Source organism: Corvus hawaiiensis, chromosome 15 (assembly GCF_020740725.1).
Source record: "Corvus hawaiiensis isolate bCorHaw1 chromosome 15, bCorHaw1.pri.cur, whole genome shotgun sequence".
NCBI classification, from domain to species: Eukaryota; Metazoa; Chordata; class Aves; order Passeriformes; family Corvidae; genus Corvus; species Corvus hawaiiensis.
In genome coordinates, this window is record NC_063227.1 from 1,468,717 (window position 1) to 1,491,554 (window position 22,838).

The window sequence follows — 22,838 nt, forward strand, 5'->3', positions numbered from 1 at the left end:
GGAGTGGGCTGCGGCAGCCAGAGCTCTGCAGCCACATGGCAGCTTTTCTAAACCAGCCCTTTTCCCAGGGAAATGCAAAGCTGATGATTGTTTGGGAAGGGGGGTTGTTCTCCAGGAGGTTGTTCAGTGTCAGGGAGCTGGGGCCGGGGCGCTGGCTCTGCAGGAGCTCTGTGGGACTGTGAGCACAGCACGAAAACAGCCCTGTGCTTCCTCAGCCAAATGTTCCCAGTCCTCCCAGGAGCATCTAAAGCAGCCCCAGCTCACAAAGCCAACTGTGTACAGGCTTCATTTTTATGTTATATCCGTTCCCACCAAGTGCCAAAAGCAAGCACAGGGGAAAGCTTAAAAATAAACCACAACAGCTCTGGGAAGGATGAATTTGGCCAGAGCAAGGAATGACAATTCCAGCATTCTCCCAGTCAGCTGATGTTCTGCACTGAGCAGAAAGGATTTTCTGGCTGCAGAGCTGCAGGGCAGGGTTTGGAGCCCTGCCACCAGGCACATGCCTGTCCCACGCCCTGTGCAGGGTCCTGGTGGGGCCAGAGCAGGAACCCACAACCAAAGATGAGTCTGGTCCATACCAACCCTGGCAGCATCCCAGAGCATCCTGCTCCAGCTTCAGCCGCTGCTCCTGCTGTTCCTGCCTTACCTGAAGCAATTGCTGGGGGGTTGTAATTACTTTCCAAGCTTAAAACTAAATCCCAACCCTTTTCCAAGACAGAAGGATTCCTGCCCTGCCATCCCCATGACAAAGTTGTATTTCGTAGTGCACATCATCCTGAAGAAGTGCTGAGGTACAAATTTGCATTTGCAGAGCTGCTGCTTCATGACTTTGTCCTTAAATTCAAGCCTGGAGTGATTCGAAGTGAGTTTCCACCCCCAGGACAAGATTTTCTTCCCTTTAATACTCCAGGATAAAGTGTCAAAGTTGTTCCCCAGTTGGATCAGCGTTACCCATTCCCTGCTTGTGTGAGCAGTGACTACAGCAGGGAGGGGCAGCATCAACCAGAAATGATCCAGGCAACCCCTGAGCTTTCCTCCAGGACTGCAAGGGAGAGGGAGAAAGGGAAAAGCTCCCCAAGCATCAAGAGCTTTCCAGCCACATGTGCATAAAAATCTCTTCCCGTGCCACGTGACCGAGGCAGAGGCTCAGATCCGTTACACAATAATAAAAATATGCCTTTGGCAACGTGGAGCCAAAGTGGAGCTGCTGCAGGGAGCTCAAACTGCGCACAAAACGAAGTAAAACGGGAGTAAAAAGGACCAAAGTCAATCCTGCACAGCCCTCCCAGGACCTGCTGTGGCAGGACGGGGCTGGGGATCTGCAGCAAAACATCTGCCTGAAGTGCTGGGGGCTGCCAGCGCCTGTCAGGATCTCACTGAGGAGATTAGGCTGGTGAGTAGATCCACTTTTCCTTTTTCTGCCTCTCCCTCCTCTTAACCTTAACTTTGAAAACTTCCCAAATAAGGTCTAAGTCACTGAGCACTCAGGTTTCCAAAGCCTGCACAGGAATCCGTGAAGGCAACAGTTGCCAGTTAAAGAAATAACACCATGAGGGAAACATTCCTCAGCCTTTGCTGGGAGCTCCCACCTCCTTCAGCCTGTCCCTGCACTGGGCAGCTGCCCAGACGGGTTTGAGCTCGGGGCTGGGAAAGGTTTGGCACAGGAATTCCCGGTACTTTTGCTCCAGGCCAGGAAGGGTTTGGCACGGGAATTCCCGGCGCTTTTGCTCCAAGAGAGGAAAGGTTTGGCACGGGAATTCCCGGTGTCTGAAGCCAAGCGAGCGCTGCAGGTTGAGGACAGAAGGTGCACCCTCTGCTTTCCCTCCTTTGCCATTGTTTTGTGCAGCAGCAGGGAACAGATCAAACCCCTGTTGGTGTAGGTGCTTCCCTGGCTCATATCAGTTAAATCCACCCATTTCAGCTGCTCTCTGTCACTGCTGTCACACCTGATTTTGCCTAGATCAGCCTTGCACCCAAGGGCTCCTGCTTCCACCCCAGGGATGCTGCAGGGCAACCTCCAGAGCTGAGAATTAGGCTCATGGGGATAATGATTATCTTGAAGAGTAATTATGACACCTTGAAGTACACTAGTGAGGCAGAAAGATGGATGTCTTGTTTGAGAAAGCCTCGAATATTACAAGGAAGTAGAGAAGAAAGTCACGGTGTTCACTCACTGCTGGGTCCCCTCATCCTGCTCCTCCCTCCCTGCAAGCAGCAATTCCCCCAGGGTGTCCTATTCCCACCGCCACATGGCACAGGGGGACTTTGCTGGCCAAAAAATCACCATCCAGCCACTGCATGTGCCACCAAACCCCGCATCTGGCAACCCTCAGGGATTTTCCTCTGGGATTTCAGCCCAGCTGCCCTGGAAGCAGCAGAAAGTACAGCTGGTGCTGACTCTTCCAGGCAGGATCTTTTCTTACAGAAACACCTCTTTAATGCACAACAGGCATTGGGCATGGCCCAATGGTCTCTAACCCTGGTGACAAAGCCATTGGTTAAAATGTCATTGGAAAATCAGCCCTGCTGCTGCACAGCCTCCTGTGCCGGGCTGGCTGCCCACACTGCAGAGAGGGGAGATGCTGATCTGCTTCCAATTTGCTTTTTGGAGCTCATCGGACCTTCTACATCGAGGAACAGTTTTCCTTTTAAGGTGGAACAGCATGAGGTTTGTTCTCTTTCAAAAAGATTTCTCCAAGAGGTTATTTAGAGATCCTCTTGTGGACGTGGTGCTGCTTTGCATCCCACACACGTTGCTGGGATATGGGATGAAGCGTTCTTGTGGAGCTGTTAATTAACACCAGCTCGGGAGCTGTGCCAGAGCACAGCTCCAGGTACGTGGATACTCCCCACTTAGCCAAGTGCTGCTCCCACTGACCTCCCAGCCTCGGGGAATTTTGTTTGCCACTTTTTATCCCATCAGGTCAACGAGCTGGGTCTCAAGGGAACAGAAGTGATTATGGTAAGAAACTTTCAGAGGAGGAGCTGCCCTTCCACCCTCTGCTCCTTCTCGAAGGTTTCTTCTCCACGTGAGGCATTCCCAGCTTTTTTCCAGGTTAAGCTCCACAATGACATTTTTCCCTGCCACAGCTTGTGAGTGTCATCCACCTCCAGATGCCTCTCACTTCTCTGCCCCGCTGGAGGGGTTCCTGGGAAGCAGGGATGCAGCTTTCCTTGTGATCTCCCACTCCACAGGCATTTGAACATTTTGTTTCCCTTTTCATGAACTCAGAAGCCTTCATTCAACTTCCCACATGAACACTGGATGGTGTTTTCCATCTCACAAGTGCATTAACCCAACGCCTTTCAGCAGCAGTAAATCAGAGCTGAAGAACCAAAGGCCTCAGCAGCCAAATCCAGCCCTGGATCTGGTTTGCATTTCCCTCTCCTCTGCATGTTCTTAATTATAATATCACAGAACTGGGGGCTCCCACTGAGCATAAATATGTAGGATCAGCTGGCTGGATTTGGAGCATCTAAATATGCATTTCCACCCCTCAGGAGCTGAGAACAGGATGAGAGCTAAGGCCAACATGGAATTTAGCCAGTGCTTTAAGCATCTTATTTCCAGTGCAGGAGTTGCACAAAACAGTACTGAGGAGCTGCTAAATCTGAGCTGCAGTGGAGAAGGGGATGAGGCTCAGCTCGTAGGCAAAAGGCCTGGCCCAAATCCTGCCCAGCCTGTCTGAGTCCTGCTCTGCGTCACACGATGGGCTTTGTGCTTTGAAGAAACCCCAGCGACCCAACCATGGGCAGGTCGTGCTGGGGACGCTCACACCAAACCCCTTCCCCTTCGTCCACTCCCCTGGTCCCAAGCAGCTGCTTTCTGCACCCCTTTGCCATTGCTCCTGGTGCTTTGGGGGAAGAGAGGCTCAGGGAGCAAAACAAAATGAGGGACGGACACAGATACAGGAGAAGAGTAAGTTTGATAAAAATATTGGTCTGACCTAGAAAACTCCATGAGCCAAGTCCTTGGAATCACATCACACCAAAGCAAACAGCTCCCCCACCCTGCCAAGAAAAGCCAAATTATCTCCCATTTTCATGCAGATTTCTTCACCAGCCCATGCCAGTGGTGCCCACACGCTGCTCCCACGTCCCGTCTCCTCCCCACAGGCCGTGCCATGATCTCTGCTGTGCTGCTCCTCTGGACTGTGCCCTGCGTGGCAAACCACATCCTGGGGGGCTTTGCCAGGCGGGAGCTGCAGGAGGGTGCCCAGCTGGCCTGCAGCCTGCCAGGGCCCCCCGGGCCCCCCGGGCCCCCCGGCGTGCCAGGGACCCCAGGGACCGTGGGCAGGATGGGCTTCCCCGGCAAGGACGGCAAGGACGGCCAGGACGGGGAGAAAGGCGAGCACGGCGATGAAGGTAAGAGAGAAGTGCTCAACACAGCAATGGAAAGGTGGAAGCTGTGGTGCAACAGCCCCTTCACAGCAACACCTCATGGGAAACTCCGCCAGAATTCCCTCTGTCCCCCCTCCAAATGGTCCCACTCGTCAGAGGGGCTCCAGACTCACACCATGTCCTGACAGCTGTGTGCAGCTTCTGTTGGCTTCATTTTGTGACACGGTGAGGTTCACCCTGTGCTGGTCAAGGCTCTCCAGAGGAGATAAGGAGCTGGCCTCTGGTTCCCGCTCCCAGGAAAACCAGAGCCACGTGAGAAAAGGAAGGACCGGCTGCCCAGAGCACTGTAACAGGACAGGCACTGGCCATGCCGGACCTAATCCAAAGCAAACAACAGCTCGTCTTCAGTCCTGAGGCGGGGCTGAGCTCTGGATGCTCCCGGAGCCAGGAGGCAGCAGGAGCAGCCCTGTGCGGAGCAGTGATTTCCCTCTGCCACACTAGAGAGCACTCCTGCCTCAGCAACGCCAGCAAGCCCAGCCTGCGGCTGCCTCCCTTCTCCCACCCCCAAACCAGGAATCTGGAGAGCAGATTTCCAGCCACAGCTGCGTTTCGATCTGCTCTTGCTACAGCAGGTCGAGAGACGCCGCATAAATCCTCACGATTTTGCTCATATCAGATGATACCACCGAGCAAGAACCACTGCCAGCCCAACTCCCTTCTCATCTCAAGGCAGCCCCTGCCCCCTGTGTTCGCTGGTTCATCCCCCAGCTAGGCCGGGCTTTTTACCACATCTAGGCTAACTTTTGCCTTGTTTTTAAACAGTTTCATGCTAAATGTAAAAAAAAAAAGCAAAGTAAAAAAGGAGACATGAGATCAAAAGTACTGACCTGCTCAAAGCGAAGCTCTGAAAGCTTCACAAACCTGCCCCACTCTGTAAAACCCAAACATTTAATGCTTGTTCTTTAATTCCTCCTTCTTCTCAAGCGAGCCAGATAATGGAACCAGAGTTCCCCTGTTACCACACCAATTCCCTGCCTACCCCGGGTGGTCAGTCCAGACAGACGTCCAGCCCCAGGTGGGATTGCATTGGGATTCTCACACCAGCAATGGCTCCCTCCTAAATTAAATCCCTGCTGCAATGCTCTAACCCCCTTCCACATGCTGTATCAGCTCTTTCCCTCAAAACTGATAAGGAAAATTGATAAGGTCATTTGTCTTCCAGGTCCCCAGGGCAGAACAGGAAACCCGGGCAAGCCAGGCCCGAAGGGGAAAACAGGAGCCATTGGCAAGGCAGGGCCCCGGGGGCCCAAGGGTTTAAAGGGCAGTCCTGGGAAAAACGGGGCCCCGGGGAAGAAAGGGCCCAAAGGGAGCCAGGGTGACCCTGGGCTGCCGGGGGCCTGCAGCTGCAGTGGCAGCAAAGCCAAGTCTGCCTTCTCCGTGGCAGTGTCCAAGAGCTACCCCAGGGAGCGGCTGCCCATCAAGTTTGACAGGATCCTGATGAACGAGGGAGGACATTACAACGCTTCCAGTGGGAAGTTCATCTGCAGCATCCCCGGGATTTACTACTTCACCTACGACATCACTTTGGCCAACAAGCACTTGGCCATTGGCCTGGTCCACAACGGCCAGTACCGGATCAAGACTTTTGATGCCAACACTGGGAACCACGACGTGGCCTCTGGATCGACCATCCTGGCGCTGAAGCAGGAGGATGAGGTGTGGCTGCAGATCTTTTACTCAGAGCAAAATGGGCTCTTTTATGATCCCTACTGGACAGACAGCTTATTTACTGGATTCTTGATTTATCCTGACCAAGATTATCTCAATGAGGTATAGGATGAGGAGCTATGGGGAAAAAATAGGAAATGGGCCTTGGTCCAAACAAAGTGTGGCCTTGCATGGGACGTGTCTGGGATTATCAGATGATTCCACATTTGCCTGTGGGATTATCAGGTGATTGCACCCTGTATTGGCTATTCAGAATTTACCTGATGTCATCAAGCCCACTGGGTACCAGATTTCAGCAGCCTCATGAATGTCTCCATCCCAAAGCCACCCATTATGTATTCCATGATCATTCCAACATGCCATGGACATGTAATTCAAATGCTGGTGCAGAATACTTTGGTTATTACATGGTTATAATAAAGCATGAAACCAACAGTGATTTCCTACAGCTGAGCTGGGCAGTGCCACTGATGCTGGAGATTGTGTCACTGGGCCTCCTCCCCTGCAGCCCAGCACGATCCTTGCTAATGGAATTAGGCTTTGCCAGCCAGTTCAGAGTCAGGAATTTGTCAGATGGAATTCTAAAGGTCCATCCCAGCCCCATCAAGGCAGTTCTAGCAGCAAAGGCATCTGGTGTGCACAGGAAGTGATTAAAAGGTCTCATTTTTAAGGTCCAGGGCTCCTCTCGGGGCACAGACTGAGCACCACTGGTGTCCCTCAGAGCAGAGAATCAGAGTCACAGAGGGGTTTGGGTTGGAAGGACCTTAAATCTCATCTTGTTCCACTCCTGCCATGGGCAGGGACATGTTCCCTGGATTTCAGCCTCATCTCTCAGTGCTGGGGTCCTTCACAAGTAACACTCAAGAGTCAAAGCATGAACCTTCCCTGCAGAAACAGCAGGACTGCAATGAGGAAATAGGGCTGTATTTACAGCTGTAAAACCTTAAATATCTTCTAAGGTTAAGATCAGGTGTTGGCAGAAAGAGAAAACCCTGCTGGCAGTGCGAGACACTTCTAATGAATCGTAAACTGACTTTCTCTTGCTTTCAAGCCCCTCCTTTTCTGCCCTCCAAGCAGCAATGGGGTAAAAGACTTTCACCAGGTCTTGCATTTTGATGTAGGTGTTGGGCAGAGAATTGTCCTTCTCCAGGCAGAAGCTGAATGGAGCTTCTGTTCCGTAGGTGGGAGGTAGGAAACACTGGAATATGCCAGGTGTGCATCACCCCCTGAAACACCTGCACAACATCCTTTAGTGCTTTGCTGCATCTTCGGACTTTTGCACTCTGATTTTCTGAGTGCCTGTCAGACATTTAGGACTGGGGTAAGCATTATAATGAGGATGCTTGTAATACCAATAAAGAGACAAAGACAGAACTTTAATTAATTTATTTTATTGTTGGCTTTCAGAGCAGTGGAAGAGACTGGCCTTGCTGCCTTAGGCAATCTTTTTGCTGGTCCTTTTGTAGACTACACCAAAAGAAGTAGAAATCTGGAACAAAGAACAAACCAAAACTTTGGTTGAACAGTGTAATCAGAGCTCAGGGGTCCAGGGGAGCAGCCCTGGGCATGGCTCAGAGCCTGTCCTTAAGACTTTTATCTAAACTTCACATTTTAAGCCTGCTGCTCTTGAGGTTTTTCTTTGTTTTTTAGGAACTGCCCTGGGTCTGTGAGCACTCACCTCTACCAGCTTCCCCCCAGAGATCTCTGCAGTGTGGCGGTAGTTGGGGAAATCAGCTACGAGTTTCCCATCTTCCATTTTGACAGTTGCCTGTAAGAGAGAAAGGGTTCATGTTGCTGGGATTGCTGGAATTTCTGTTGCTGGATATTCTGTAAACACCTGCACACTTGGAAGTTTATGGGACAGAGGTTGTGTGTTGCACCTGTGGCTTCTTGCACAGGGCTAAAATCCGTGGGCTTTAGTTCTTGAATGTTCGCAATTTAAATAGAAATTTAAATAGAAAAATGTTCACGTACCAACACCTGCAGGGTCCAGATCTCCACATCACTCATTAACAGCTCTGAAAAGGGTCCTGGCAGGCAGCCCAGGAATCAGGGATGATAGAATCAGGGATGATGGAATCAGGGAATCCCAGGATGGAAAGGCCTTAGAGCCCCTCTCATTCCACCCCTTTCACTACTCCACACCTTCACTAGGCCTGGCACTGCTCTGCTTTTCACCCTAAATCCAAATCCACCTGAGGCTGTGGAGCTGAAGAGCTCAGGGAATTTACCTTGAACTTCTTGCCCCCCATGGTCTCCATGTCTGCCTCCTTGCCCACGGTGAAGCTGTTGGTGGTGGTGTGGCCTCCTGGGAAGTGCTGTGTCCAGGTGAAGTCATTCCCGTTCTGCACCACCTCAGTCACGATTTTGCAGTTCCTTCCCATTTCAACCTTGTCACTGGGGAGACCTTAATCAACAAAAACAGAGAATTTATCAAATCTAAGCTGAATTTGAACTGAAGGATGGCAATGGCATGTTTGTTCTCAAAGCATCTGATTTGTGGCTCATTTATTATTTTAAATTTTTTTACAATATCAAAGCTCTGAGTTGAAATTACTGGTGTAAAGAAAGATATTGGTACATTAATGCATTTGGTAAAATAATAATCTTGATCTCTTTTCCCTGAGAAAAAATACACAGGAAAAATATATAGATACAAAGGACATAAAATATTCCCTTCTCCTTCACCTACACATGCAATGCTTGGAATTTAATGCTCGGGCCTTTGTATTTAGCTGCACATACCTATTTTTATATTTGCTCTTGCTCTTTAAATAGATGCACATGGAATCATGGAATCATGGAACAGCTTGGGTTGGAAGGGACCTTAAAGATCATCCAAGCCCCTGCCACGGGCAGGGACACCTCCCACTGTCCCAGGCTGCTCCAAGCCCCAATGTCCAACCTGGCCTTGGGCACTGCCAGGGATCCAGGGGCAGCCCCAGCTGCTCTGGGCACCCTGTGCCAGGGCCTGCCCACCCTCCCAGGGAAGAATTTCTTCCTAATATTCCATCTAAACCTGCTCCCTGCAAGTTTGGATCCATTCCCCCTTGTCCTGTTCCTCCATCCCTTCTAAAGAGTCTCTCTCCATCTTTCCTGTAGCCCCTTCAGACCCTGGAAGGCCACAATGAGGTCACCCCAAAGCTTTTCCTCTCCAGGCTGAGCAATCCCAGCTCTCCCAGCCTTTTCCCAGTATTTTATCCAGTCCATGCCCTGTGCCCATCCCAGCCAGACTCACCAATCTTCTGCACAAAGGCATCGTAGTTCTCGTCACCCTCGAACTCGTATTTGCCTGCGAATGCCATTGTTCCCTTGGGATGTGCCTGGGAAGGTGGAACAGCAGCTGGATCAGAGCAGAATGGATCAGATGGGCTGAGCCCTGGCTTTATAGACCAGCCCAAGCTCTCAGCCCACCTGGCCCACACCCCTTGGAAATAGAGGTTTATGGCCCCTGTGAGTCACTCATCGATGCCATTGACCTGTGTGAGAACCAAGGTTATCAGGCAGTTGTACATCCTTGCCAATAACCTGGAGATCAGCAGGAATCAAGGCCAAAAGCTCAGTTTTCATTTTAGTGCAGATTTAAACAAAATGATGTATTTTTACTTTTAAGATTTCACTGGTTTTGCATTCAGGATGGAATAAAGATAAAATAAAAATGGACCATGCACCAGTTCTCAGCTCTGCAGAGAAGGACCTGGGGAAACTTCTGGCACCACCAGGGTTTTCTTTGCACTTTTGATTTAAAAGTGGCTGTAAAATGACTCTGACTGTCCAGAAAATATATTTGACGCTGAGTTTGTTAATTAAAACTCCTTCAGCTTAATCCCAAGATTGCTGAACTCAGTGAAAGGAAACTTCCTTTCCCAGCTGGACCTCGCTGCTGAGGCCCCACCTGTAAAGAGCAAAGCAGCACTAGCACAGGAAGCAGGGCAGGGGTGGCACATCCACGGGAGCCTCAGTCCTCACTGCTGTGCTCCAGAGGGACCTGCACAGCCTTGGGAAGGAGGTCCATGAACTCAAGCCATAAACTCTACCAGTCACATAAAACTTGCAGGGGACAATTCCACTGGCAGAGTAACAGCCCAGGGACCTTGGGAGAGCGATCAAACTGGATAGGGAGAGCAGCCCAGTCCTGTGTAAAGGGAAGGGGATAATCAGATTATATGAACAGTACTTGAGCTTTTATGCTCCCTGTCCATAAAATCGGATTATATTGATAACTGTTCCATGATGAGATATAAAAATGCTGACAGCTCCTCAAGTCTCCAGCACTCAGACAGGGGGGAATGTGGTGGGCACAGAGCCGGGGTGAATCTGTAGCTCAGGAAATTCCCAAGGGTCACCCTTGCACACACTGAGCAGAAGTTTATTCACCTCAGAGGAGCTGGGCACCACCCTGTGCTTGGGAGAGCAGGTGACAAACACCCATCCACACCATAAAGTGTTAATAAATGATAAAAGTGCTGCTCTGCCTGGTGCTGGGGGTCAGCATCACTCAGAACAGGGCCTGAGCACAGATCAGGCCTGGGCCTGTCTGTGCAGTTTTTAGCAGGCACTGAGGATTTGCACCCCTGGTTCTGCTCTCTTACCCTGAAACAAATCCATGTTTCCATTCCTGTCTTTTCTGTTATAAAATGAAATTAAATTCAATGGAGTCTTGGAGAATGCAGAATGTCACTAAGCAATCCTCCAAACGTGGAGTCAGGACAAAGTTTATTCCAAGAATAAAGGAATTGAGTCTCTCTGACTTTACTAAAGTGACTTGCACAATCCACCAGGTCAGGCATCCAAGCCCCTGTGTCTTTATTTCCAGCTAAAACCGGCTGGACCTGTGCCAGGGAGGTTTAGGTTGGATATCAGGAAAGGTTCTTCCCCCAGAGGGTGCTGGGCACTGCCCAGGCTCCCCAGGGAATGGGCACGGCCCCGAGGCTGCCAGAGCTCCAGGAGCGTTTGGACAGCGCTGCCAGGGATGCCCAGGGTGGGGTTGTTGGGGGGTCTGGGCAGGGCAGGGGTGGGACTGGGTGATCCCTTCCAGCTCAGGATGTTCCATGATCCCATGATACAATCCTGCTGGCTACAAGGAGCAGGTATGCAGAAAAGCTCAGCTCTGTATTTGAATGTACCAGGATGATGTAAATTCCAAGTGTGCAGCATTTGGAGACAGTGAACAGGAATGAGTTGTCAGAGAAGTAAAACTCTTGTGGAAACTCATCCCCAAAGGAAAAGGTCATCCGAAGTGAGCAGTGAATTCCCTCTGCCTCCCGAGTCAGCTGCCTCTGATATGCAAAACAGCTGAGTCTTCAAATGCTGCTGGGAACAGAGGGAACTTTAAGAAGCCAAATCAAAGCCTTGGATATCTTTACTTTGAGAATTTACTTGCACGAAATCATAAATACCACGTTTTTGCATTCCTTTTGTCTGTGGAGTCCCTCTGCCCTTGGGTGGCTCCCAGCAGCCTCTCAGGTTTATTAACCTTTCAGGAGAGTTGCAGAAAGCCGGGGAGATTCACTCGGAGACAAAACGGGGATGAGGGAGGTAATTCCAGCAGTGACTGAAGCAGGCAGTGCTGGGCTTTGAAGTGCTTTTAGAGCTGGATTGCAACTGAACTGGGAGTACGGACTCAAAAAATCAGCGGGAACTCTCCAGTGACCACAAAGTTCCCTTTAATGACTCCCTCCGAATGGAACCTGCTGGGGAAAGCCTGCGAAACCCTGAACCAGCCGTGTCTGGCAGTTCTCCGGCAGCCCTCCCTAGGAAATGCTAATGATTATTAATTCCTCTGGTACTCAGAGTAATCATTGCTAATGAATTCAGGACGAGCTCATTTGGCCTTAATGTGCTGGGTAATTCCAGGGGAGTCCTGTTATGCTCGGCCTTGTTAAGTGCCCGTTTAGTCTGGTCCGAGGTGTTGCCGCTCTCCGGCCCTGAACAGCAGAGAATTCATCACCGGGATGGGGCTGAATTATTGAACAGCTTGGACAGAGCTCAAATACTGCTCAGAAACGCCCTGCCAGACTCCACAGGTGACACAGCACAGAGCCTGTCCCTGCCCCAGGCGGGACACGGATCTGCCTAACAAAACCAGGAAAAACAGGAGCTCACCAAACATTCAGAGACACCTGCAGGGGAGGAAGGCACAGGACTTCCAAAACCCCCCTATTTTTGGAGACTCCCTAAAAGAAAATTCAATTATTTCATGTGACAATACTCTATCAGGAGACCCTTCAGTCTGTCTGGATCTCCAGAAAGGAAATTTCCAGAAAACAAGACAAAGGATTCATTCAGGCTGCACAAGCTGGCAGAGTGTCTGTAGGAAGGGCTTGGATCCCCCTGGTGTTCCTGATCTCCAAGTGGAACCTCAGGGAGACTGCTGAGGTCTGGGCTGGGAATGACAGAAACAGAAAACTAAACCTGGGGGAAATGTACCTGATACCACAACTTCTTGGGAATTCAACTCCCTCCTTTCTCCAGGATTCTTCCCTTTAGTAAGTTATCCTGTAATAAGTGTTGTCAGTGGTATCCAGTTAAATGGGATGGGGGTGGACAGCAGAAATGGGAATTATCTTGATTTTTAACAACTACAACAGAAGACTTGAATTTTGTTAAGCCAGTTTGGATTTGTGCATCCTGAAAAGGCACAGGAGGACTAATTTTGGCTGCTCTCAATTTGGGTCCCACAAAACTGCTCAGATTCCTCTGAAGTATCATTGGATTAAGAGCCACTGTGGAATAGTTTGAACTCCAATGGTTTTAGTGTAATATAGACAGTATTTCAAAGGTTGCTAAAAAGGAAGATATAATTCAACTTTATCTGCAGAGTCTTCTGGTCAAAAAACTGAGTTAAAATCCTTCCTCTCTGGATTTCTTATCTAGAAATACATAAAATTCTAATAAAGTTAATAACTGACAGCCCTAAAGACAGGAATCATTGCAACTCTTCTGGACTTTTATGAGCAAACCCCAAAGCCACCCCCTTTATCTATGCAGTTCATGGGCTATGCTGTAAAGATTTTATTACTTGATAATATCTGTCCTTGCTGACACATCAGATAACACAGCTCCAAAGGGAGCTTATCCTCCAGGGAATCTAACTGGGATTTCCTCACGTGCCTGTGGCTTCCAAACCCCCTTCCAGAGGAATCCTGCTGTTCCAGAGCATTCCCTCAGCTGTGCTTCCTGGAGCTCTGGCAAAGGGAACATTCCATTTAAACACTGCTCTTTTCTTTCTCTGAAGGCACCTCTGGTTTGCAGTTGACCTTCTGGCATTTCCAAGTCCCCTCCTCTCCGTGTCACCCTCTGAAGCCTTTCCTGCTCCCCTTCCCCTGCAGCTCACCTGGGAGAAGGCTCAGGCGGGGCAGCACCTGCCTGGAGCTGGGGAGAAACCATTTGAAGAAGGATTTGATCTGAAAGAATCTCAAAGGCAGACAGGAGAAACCAATATTTGAGTGAATTTTTCTTATGCCAGTGCAGCGTTTAGCAAGCGCCCCACTGAAAATACTGATCCAAGTCAAGTGTGCAGGGACAGACAGAGTTTGAGCAGCAGAGGATTCCTTTCCCTGAAATACAAGAAAAGCCAGTTTTCTTTGCACAGAAAGCCTCTTCTGGGCCTCAGCTCTGCTTTGATGTGTGTGGTTCACAGCAACATCTCACTGCATACTTTCAGCTCTTTGGAATTGTTTATATTGCCTTAGATACATCTATCAGGAGAAGAAAATACACTTCTGTGGCAGAGAAAATACACACATTGCACGTGCCATTCCTTCCCCACCTCCACACCAAGCAGATCTTTGCATCTCCTTGTTCCAGGAACTGCTTTTGTTACATCTGGTGTCCCTCTTCTACAGTTTGATTTATTCCTGAGTCGCTCAGCACTGAGTTGGCTCTTATTAATCAAACAACATTGATGGAAAAGTGGGAAAATGGACTGGGTTGGTAACAGCTGTCATTTTCTCAAACCCTGGAATAACCCACATTTCTCTTAAAGATTCCTTCCAGAATCAGAAGAAAAATCTGGAAAACACTTCAAAATCTGAACTTCTACTTAAGAGTTTCTTTACTCCAGAGTACCAAAGAACAGCTGTTTCCCTCCTAAACCCCTAAGAAGTGCCAGATTGGCTCAGTTGGTCAGAGCAGGCTGCTGAGAGCACCAAGTTTGTGGGTTCAATGCCTGTATGGGCCATTCACTTAAGAGCTGGACTCGATGATCCTTGTGGGTCCCTTCCAAATTGGAATACTCTGTGATCTAGAAATTTGTGTATTTTTTAAAACTTGATTTTTAATCTGAACTTGCCTTTTTCAATGGCTCAGACTGGTAACACACAGATCATTCACAGGGTGTTTAAAAGTCTGGATGCTCAGCTCAGTGACTGGACAGGAGCCAACTTCACAAAATTCTGCTTTCTTGGGCACAAAATGCTCTTGCAAAATCTGCTTTTGAAAAGAATTTGCATCCAGGAGTAATGCAGGATCCTGGCTGTCCCTGTGGCTCCCTGGTGGTTCCATAGCAGCAGGATTTGTCATAGCAGCTGCATTTGACACCCAGGTGAGCTCACCTATGCTGGCCCACAGCACCATCCAGTGCCAGCTCCGTGCTGCTGAACCCTCCCCAGGCAATTCCAGGGGCAAAGCTGCAGCTCGTGTCCTAAAAGGCAGGAGAGGTAAAGGAACCAAAATACCTCAGCTGTCCCTGCATCAGAACTGGGGTTTGTGTCCCATTCACAAAATTCAGGATCACAGGATCACAGACTGATTTGGGTTGGAAGGACCCTGAAGATGCTCCATTTCCAACCCCCTGATGCACAGGTCTGGTTGCACAATGTGGATTTTGAAGCCAAAGGGGAAGCTGTTGGTTTTTTGTTGATCTCAAACCCATCAATCTGCATTTCTACAGAGCTCTTCTACCAGTGATCTGTACTCGGGGTCTGTTTATATCCTGTTTTGGGGGGATTCTTATCTGCCGTGTTGCCACCCAGCACTGTTTGCAAGCCAGCCCTCACTAAGACTCTTTGGCCAGGGCATTGGGATCTCCTGAGCCCCAACCTTTGGCTGCCTCCCCCTCCTCTCCCAAATAAAACCTTGCAGGTTGTTGGTACTCCCTGCTGTTCTCTGCTGGCACAGGGCTGAGCCAGGGCCAAACCCAGGATCTCTTTTCCCTCCCCTCCCAAAGCTGGGAAGCAGCTCAGGGATGTTTGGGCTGCGTGCCCCTGCATGAAGGAGGAATTCCCACAGGGAAGCAGGGAATGAATCCCTGCAGTGGCTGTTGGCCATGGAGTGATGCTCACAGGGGTGGGAGCAGCAGGAGAGGTTTGTCCAGCCCCTGTGGTTAAGGACTGGGAAAAGCAGGAAGACACATGGATGGGAGCTGCAGGGAGAGGCTTCCCATCCCTCCTCTGCTCCTGAGGAAGGGGGACCCCGCCAGGATTGACTCCAAGGAGTCAGCACAGCACACGGGGGCAGGAAGCAGCTCCGTGTCCCTCCTGCCCTTCTAGCAGGAGCCAGCCCAGCAGAGCCCAGAGGCTGCAGCTCCGCCCACTCTGGGAACAGGAACGCCAACAGAGCGAGACACAGGGAATGCTGCAATCCTTCAGCACTAATTTGGGGTCTTGTTTGAGAAAAAATCCTCCTCCTGCAACAATGGCTTTGTTCTGAGAGGTTTGGTTTTGTCTGGTCAGTGCCTGCTCTTTTAAGTCATTGTGACCTACATACAGAGAGGATCCAAATAAAAAATTAAAGAGAAAGAGCTCTCTGTGACACTGCCTGGCTGAGGCAGCCCTGCAGTTCCATGGCCTCTGGATATAACTCAGATATGATAATATGATAACTCAGATATGAGTTGATATAAATTTTGTATGGTTGGAGTTTTTTCTTCATTATCATATGAATGTTTAAATGTCCCTCTTCAAGGAAGAGTTTACCCACTGAGTGGAGGGATGGACACACCCCCACTAGTGCTGTTATCCTGATAATATAAAAAAACCGAGCCTGGAGCTGTGCCTCTGAATCGAACCCAGGACTGAGCACAGGGTGACGTTCTGGGAGCTGACACCTCGGTTACCCTGAGGCCCAGGTTCCTGTGCCAACACACAGCACAACAGCTTGGTTAAAATAATTTTCCCCAGGACACTGATGAGGTTTGGATGGCACAAGAAATTACTCTGGAGGTGTGGAATCCAAGCCCTGCTCTAACTCACATTTAAATCAGGATTAGTGGGACCATGGCTCCTGCTGACTGCTCATTAAGCTGGGTGAGATCAGTTTGGGATCAGCTCAACTCCCAGGAGCTGCAAACTGATTTCATAGCCCAAAGGTCTGTTCCACCTGGAATAAGCCAGGCTCTGGGCTGAAGCAGAGCTGTGCTGCTGCTCCAGCCCATGCAATCCCTGCCACAGCTGGCACCAGTTGAGAAACAAGAAAATACCCAGGGACTGAGGTGCCCTGCAGGATTCTGTGCTCGGTGCCCTGTCCTGCAGGGCAGGGCTGTGTCAGGCTGATGCTCCTGCAGCAGGGACTGCACAAAGCAGGGCAGCTCCTCCAGCCTGGCACCTTTCCCTGCCCCCAGAGAACAACAGGCATTTCAGCCCAGCCAGGGGAAGCAGCTGGCTGGGGGTGAAGGCAGAAGCAATTAGAGTTTAAGGGGATCAAACAAGCCCTCATCACTCCTTGTGCTTGGGGCTGCAAGGCCAGCTCGCAGCCACCTCGGCTGCTGATTGTTTTTCTGACAGGAATTGCTCCCCAAACAGTCATGTTCAGTGATTATTTGTCTCCTCCCCTCTTCCCCTGATTACAGCCAGACTGGGACATCCCTGATCCGCATAGAAATGAATATTTGAAAAGCCAGGGCTGTCCTCCAAGGACCCTGTGCACCATTAGGCCTCCAGATTTACTGCCCCACCAAAGGCCAGGGGGGTAATGAGGCAGCAGCAATGGGCTACGAATCAGGAGAAAGGAGCTCAAAGAAAGGGATTTGCCTTGGTACATTCCTGACTGTAAATTAAAATTATCACTGAGGTCCTGCCTTTATATGAGGAATTTTCACCTGATTTTGTAGCCCCACTCCCAGAGCCTGCTCGGAACTGTAGCAGCTCCTCTTGACTCAGCAATGCCCTGTTTTGCCTATGCTGATGAAAGGAAGCATCACCATCCAAAACCACATTTAAACAGGGCTTTTGCTGTGTCACTGTGGTGGATGAAGTTCTGCTGTTTCCTGGCTCTCTGCAGGAGAGGTTTTCCCTCGGTGCTGAGCAGTGTCTGCTCCTTGTGGGCCCTGCCAGGAGCACAGATTTGCCCAGGACTCTGGGGGAAGCACTGGCAGTAATTGCAATCTGTGCACCCAGGCTGATCCAGCTGCAGCAGGAATGCTAATGAATGCCAGGAATTGTGTCCTCCCTGTGGAAAACATGCCCCAGCCTCAGCACCTCCACAGCTCTCTCCTGCTGACAGCAGAGCCCTGCAATCCAATCTCTCCAGCCTGGGCCCACTGGGGCACCTTCTCTCCCACTGAACCATGGAGAGATCTGTGGTGCTTTGTGTCTCCGTGTGCTTAACCCTCGGAACTGACTCATGTTTTCCCTCATTTGGTAATGATTCAAGAACTTCCTTTGGCCTGACCACATCTGACTCACCCTGGGTGACTTCAGAAATTCGAATCAAATTGAGATTGCTGGGGAAAAAGCAAAACTAAAGTCAAATTGTAACTACTGATGTGACAAAGTATTCCTGCCTTCAGTCTGCAGGCAGAGGAGGATTTATCTGGTCTGTCACTGGTCCAAGCTGCATCCACCAGCCAATTTGATTTGATTCTGAGGGAAAAATATAATGAGTAGCATGAATCCCTTTTATATTAAATTTATCCCCTAGAGCAAAACCCTTTGCAATGACAAAAAATTCCCTCTACCACAGAGATAAAGATTTCCAAACGCCGCTCACACGTGGATATGAACCCACGGTGAAAACCCAGAGAAACAGTTTCACATTTCCCAGATACAATGTCCCAGAGAACAGTGTCTTGAACTGCAAAGTGCTATTTTGTTTGAAAAGCTTACACAAGCATTTAAACCTTTCCTATTTCATGCAGGAGACAGTTGCCAGGTCTGTTCTGTGCCTGCAAGCACAGAGGAGTTCAGAGGATGCTTTGTGAGCACTGATTATATTCCATTTACCAAATTTTAAACAGCACTGATTTTTACATCTTTCATTCTTCATCTCAGAGAGGACAGGAGATTTTCTCCTTCCTCCTCTGTTCCTTCCTCCTCTGTTCCTTCCTACACAGAGGAGGTGTTTGGCCGCTTCTATGCAGAATCCTGACAGAGACTTCTCCATTCTCATTAAGGGATAACTTGATTCATTCCTGGTCATTCTTTTGGGATCCAGTCCCTCACCTTGCATTGTGTGATTCACCAAGGGAATTTCCTACAGAAATGTGTCCCTTGACAGGTGCAGCATGAAATTCCAGATTTCAGAACATTTTTGTCATTCCAGTGGATGCTACAGCAGAACAAACAGAGTACCCCAGATATGTGCTAGACTGAGGTACAAGAGGTGGAGAAGGAACACTCAGTAAACACCCAACTGCCACTGCCATCAAAGCAATCCCATGTGCCAGAGGGGCTTTGATATGAATTATCCAGAGTGCAAACCTCCAAAACACAGGGGGTGAGCCCTGTGTGAGGGGCAGATTGCTTGCAAACAGTTGTAATTCTCAACCTTTTCCTCAGAACAACTACAATTACATGGTACCGTTCATTTGTTTCCCTTACAGTTTTCCATCCATTTTTATTCCAAAAGTTAGGCTGAGCCTAAACAGAGCAACCCTACAATCTTGCAGCAGAGCAGTCATTACTGGGTGCTTCCTTTTCAGCATCAAGTACCTCTGTTGTGGTTTCACTTCTGTATTTTCTAAACTGGTATGAAGTGTGCCTGGAAAATGCATTTTTAAAGAGCATTTCTCAATGTTTTGGAAGTCTAACCTTGCCTATTACCAAGAGAAACAACCACTCACTTCCAACCAATTGTTCCAGCGAACAGATATAAATTTAGGCTGGCAGAGGTCTCTTTTCCCAGCAGAGTTTGTGCTGCTCAGCACAGTGGTTCAGCAGCAGTGGGGAAAGAACTGTTAAAAATACAGTATTATCCAGCCCCAGCAGCACATCCTGGCACTGCAGCTTGGGCCCTGCTCTGTGATAAGCCCCACATGGGGGATTAGATTAGGGCAATACAGAGAAATGCAGCGCAGCTACACCAACACATTTCCTCACAAGGGTGGTGACACAATCATTAAAGGCTTGCATTTTTCTTTTTATTATTTGCTGAGGGGTGAGTGGGGAGAGTTTCACTGGGTCAGCTCTAGAAAGAAGGTCAAAGGCAAGATCCAGCCCCTGATCCCAGGGAATGCAGTTAGAAGCACAAACAATGCTTCTCATCAAGATTGGTTCTAATTACATTAATCCTCTGCCTTTGGAGCTGCTAACAGACAGATGTGCAGGAGTCACAGCTGAATGACCCCTGACAGAGACGTTCTCATTCCTGGCTTTTGTCACTTTGTGGACCTGTCTGTGACAGGACCAAAGAAAAGGATTTTTTGGAGTTCCCATTCTGACTGCATCACCCCAACTCTACATTCCCCAAAACTCTTGGACAAGCAACACTTACTGTCTTTTTGCACAGATCACCACCTCTCCTTATCAAATCTCTCCTGTCAATCATCTCTGCCGTGGGTTTGTGGAGCAGCTGCCAATCACTGACCCTGCCATCACAAATCCCAGTGGTTTATTGATTCCAGTATCAGAGCCACAGCCTGTTTTGTTCTGGAGATGATGGGATGTTTTCTCCATGGCCTGAGTTAAAGAGAGTCTCTGAATGAGGGCAACACTATTTCCCAACCGTTGACAACCCTGGAAATGTAACAGAGCAAGCTCTTGGTGTGAAGGATTTGTTCTCTTGATGTGCAAGCCCCTTGCAAATGCTGTTTATCAGAGCCAGAAGCTACAAGATTACTTCAGAAGACAAACTAAAAACTGACCTGACTTTACCAAAGGAAGTGATTTGCAAAGGACCATGCTGGGATTTGCTGCTGAGCTCTGACAGGAATTCAGACTGAGCTTGCTGACTCCATAAATTGATCCTACTTGGAATTAGATTAGGAAAGGGTAAGAGAAGATGCCTACCAGATATCCATAAAATACAGGGATACACTTCTTGTTTGCAATACACTTGGCATAAGAGGTTCCACAACTGAAACTCTACAAGAAACCAGAACATGAGACAATGAAATGAACAAAGGTCTGTGAGAGAATACAAGGCAAAATATTGACTGAGAGCAATCTGGGAGTTTATTTCCTTATATATTCCTCCTCAATCCCTGTGATATTTTACAGTAATAACAAACTTGTCCTTTTTATTCATCACTAGGGTCCCTTCAATATTTTTATCCAGAATGCAAAGATACAGAAAGCAGACAGGGACACACACAGTCCAAGGTCTACTTTCAAAATCAGAAGAGCTGAAAATACTTGCCTGTGATGACAGCACTTCTTGACTTGGTAAACTGAGCACGTCAGATGAGGCCTGAGGAAGTAACAGGGTGGATAAAAGGGAACTCTGTGGAAAGACAGAGAGAAAAATGAAATAGAGAGACAAAGAAGGGATGAGAACCAATCATCCAGCAAAAGGTTACCCCCAAAAAGTCAAGGAAAAAGAAAGTCTGGCATTGAAAATTGCCAACTGCAAGTTTTTATTCTAATTTTAGGCAGAGAATAGAGTATCTGATAAAGAGGTACAATGTACAGGTCAGGCTCGGGGACATTTGCATACACAAATGGGCCATGACCTCTGCAACTGCTTTTGGTGCTTTTGTGTGTGAGTGTTTGCAGCCAGCACGAGGGACAGACTCATCCTCGGTGGGACTGGATTAAAACATCAGTGGGATTACACCAGAAATGAACATTACCCTGAATATCCTTACAGTGATGTGATCACATGGCATGGAAAGCTCCCAGCTCAAAGTGGCTTTGCTTCCACCCCTCCCAGGAGAGCTGCAGACCTCAGGAAGGCCTGGGACTTATTTTTTGGGTTGGGTCAGTTGGGTTTGACTGAAAGCCAAACTGCATGGCAAGGCTGAGCTTTCAGTACTTTTGCTTTTTAAGCACGACTTAAAAGTTGATGGCATTGTCACCTGCCTTTGGAACAGCTTCAAAAGTATCACAAGAGAGCAGAGGGACCCACGGGAGTGTGGAGTCCCAGGCTCTGCAGTGTCTCCACCACAGGCTGTGAGCTCCCAGGAAGATCCAGGTACAAAACCTACAAGTTGTGAGTGACACGGAAGAGCAGACAAGGACGTGAGACAAGAGTTACTTGGTTTTACTCAGGTAAACCATGAAGGCAAGCTGGCTTCAGGAGGGACAGCCTGTTGGAGGCCCTTTTGAAGTCTCCCTGGAAAATCCCACCATAAATTTGTGCTCTTTTGGTGACCACCTGCAGTGCTGGGCTCTGCTCTGCAGCCAGTCCATACCTAACTGTTGCATGTCAGACAGTGTTGAGCTGGAAACACATTTGTCTCCACCAGTCAATTTACTGAAATCCATCCAATTGGTTAAGTCAAACAATTAGCAAGAAAGCTGAATGACTCAGTAACTCTTCATTTAAGGAGAGAAACTAATTTTTAATTTATGGAATAACCAGATGCCTCTGAAAGCCCAGTTTTCTTGTCCTTGTGTCATTGTCAAGGATAACATTTAGCACTTACACAACACTTCATCCTCAAGTTGTTTTTAAACCTTCACTATAATTAAACCACATCACTCTCATGTGAATGAAATGTTATTGTCCATTTTTCACAGCCAGCAGAGCTGAGGCTCCACATAAGTGCCAAGGAGAAGGACACAGTGTCACAGGCAGTTGGCAGCTGCTCCTTCAGCTCGGGAAGCACAAAGGATCCAAATGATTACCAGTCAATTCCATTTCCTTTATTGTCCTGTCTCCTTGAGCTCTGTCAGCACCAAACCCCGATGAGAACAGACTGTGTGGGATTCCCACTTCTCTAACTAGGGTGTTTTACCCTTCCTGTTATTCCTATTTGAAATAGGATTCATCTCCAGGGACCACGGGTGAGGAAAAGCCACACCTCACCAGCTGGACACTCTTTATGTGAACAGAGCTTGGCTGCAGATGTAGAATAACCTCAAAAACACCACAAGGAACAAAAAAGTTGCTCTAATATTTATGGCTAAAGAGACTTCTGTAATTTCTCAGAAGACTTCTGTGAGAAATTCTCTATTAATTACCAAGCTGCCTTACCTACAGCTGAGTTTGGCCTCCCAGCCTGTCCTGGCTCCAGTGGCGATGCCCATTTTATCTGAATGGAGAAGCCCACGGAGACACAGTGTGGATGCCACAGCACCTGCAGCTGCACGGGCTGCAGAAGGCACAAACCAGTCAGATCACAAGACAGGAAGTACCTTCAGACTCCATTTCCTTACAATTACGAAGTGTGAGATGCCAGCAGTGAGACAGTGCCAGTCCTTCACCCCAAGGGCTCACAATTACCATTTTTTAAAGCAACCCCAACTATGGAAATCCATTTCAATCAATTCTCCATATGGACATTAGGTAAAGCCCCACTCATTGACTTCATCTCTTGTTCACAAGAAATGTAGCAGATAATTGACTTTTCAGATTGCAGGGCAGAATTCTGGGGCACGTGTGCCTGCAGTGAGGTTTCCCAAATCCTTTAATGCTCATTCCTAATCCCAACAAAATGAGCTCCGTGT

General features: G+C 48.7%; 2 protein-coding genes across 2 annotated transcripts; one reads left to right on the forward strand and one right to left on the reverse strand.

Annotated features, from left to right (window-relative positions):
* The first annotated feature begins 1,415 nt into the window (after positions 1–1,415).
* On the forward strand, positions 1,416–6,520 carry C1QTNF2 (C1q and TNF related 2). The gene is made up of 2 exons (XM_048320179.1): positions 1,416–4,368; positions 5,567–6,520. The coding sequence occupies exons 1-2, from the start codon at positions 3,963–3,965 to the stop codon at positions 6,178–6,180; spliced, it is 1,020 nt and encodes a 339-aa protein (XP_048176136.1). The 5' UTR covers positions 1,416–3,962; the 3' UTR covers positions 6,181–6,520.
* A 953-nt stretch (positions 6,521–7,473) lies between these two features.
* On the reverse strand, positions 7,474–9,464 carry FABP6 (fatty acid binding protein 6). The gene is made up of 4 exons (XM_048320180.1): positions 9,311–9,464; positions 8,304–8,479; positions 7,751–7,840; positions 7,474–7,561 (listed from the first exon to the last, which is right to left on the reverse strand). Exons 1-4 carry the CDS (start codon positions 9,375–9,377, stop codon positions 7,508–7,510), a joined length of 387 nt encoding a protein of 128 aa, XP_048176137.1. The 5' UTR covers positions 9,378–9,464; the 3' UTR covers positions 7,474–7,507.
* Between the last annotated feature and the right edge of the window lie 13,374 nt (positions 9,465–22,838).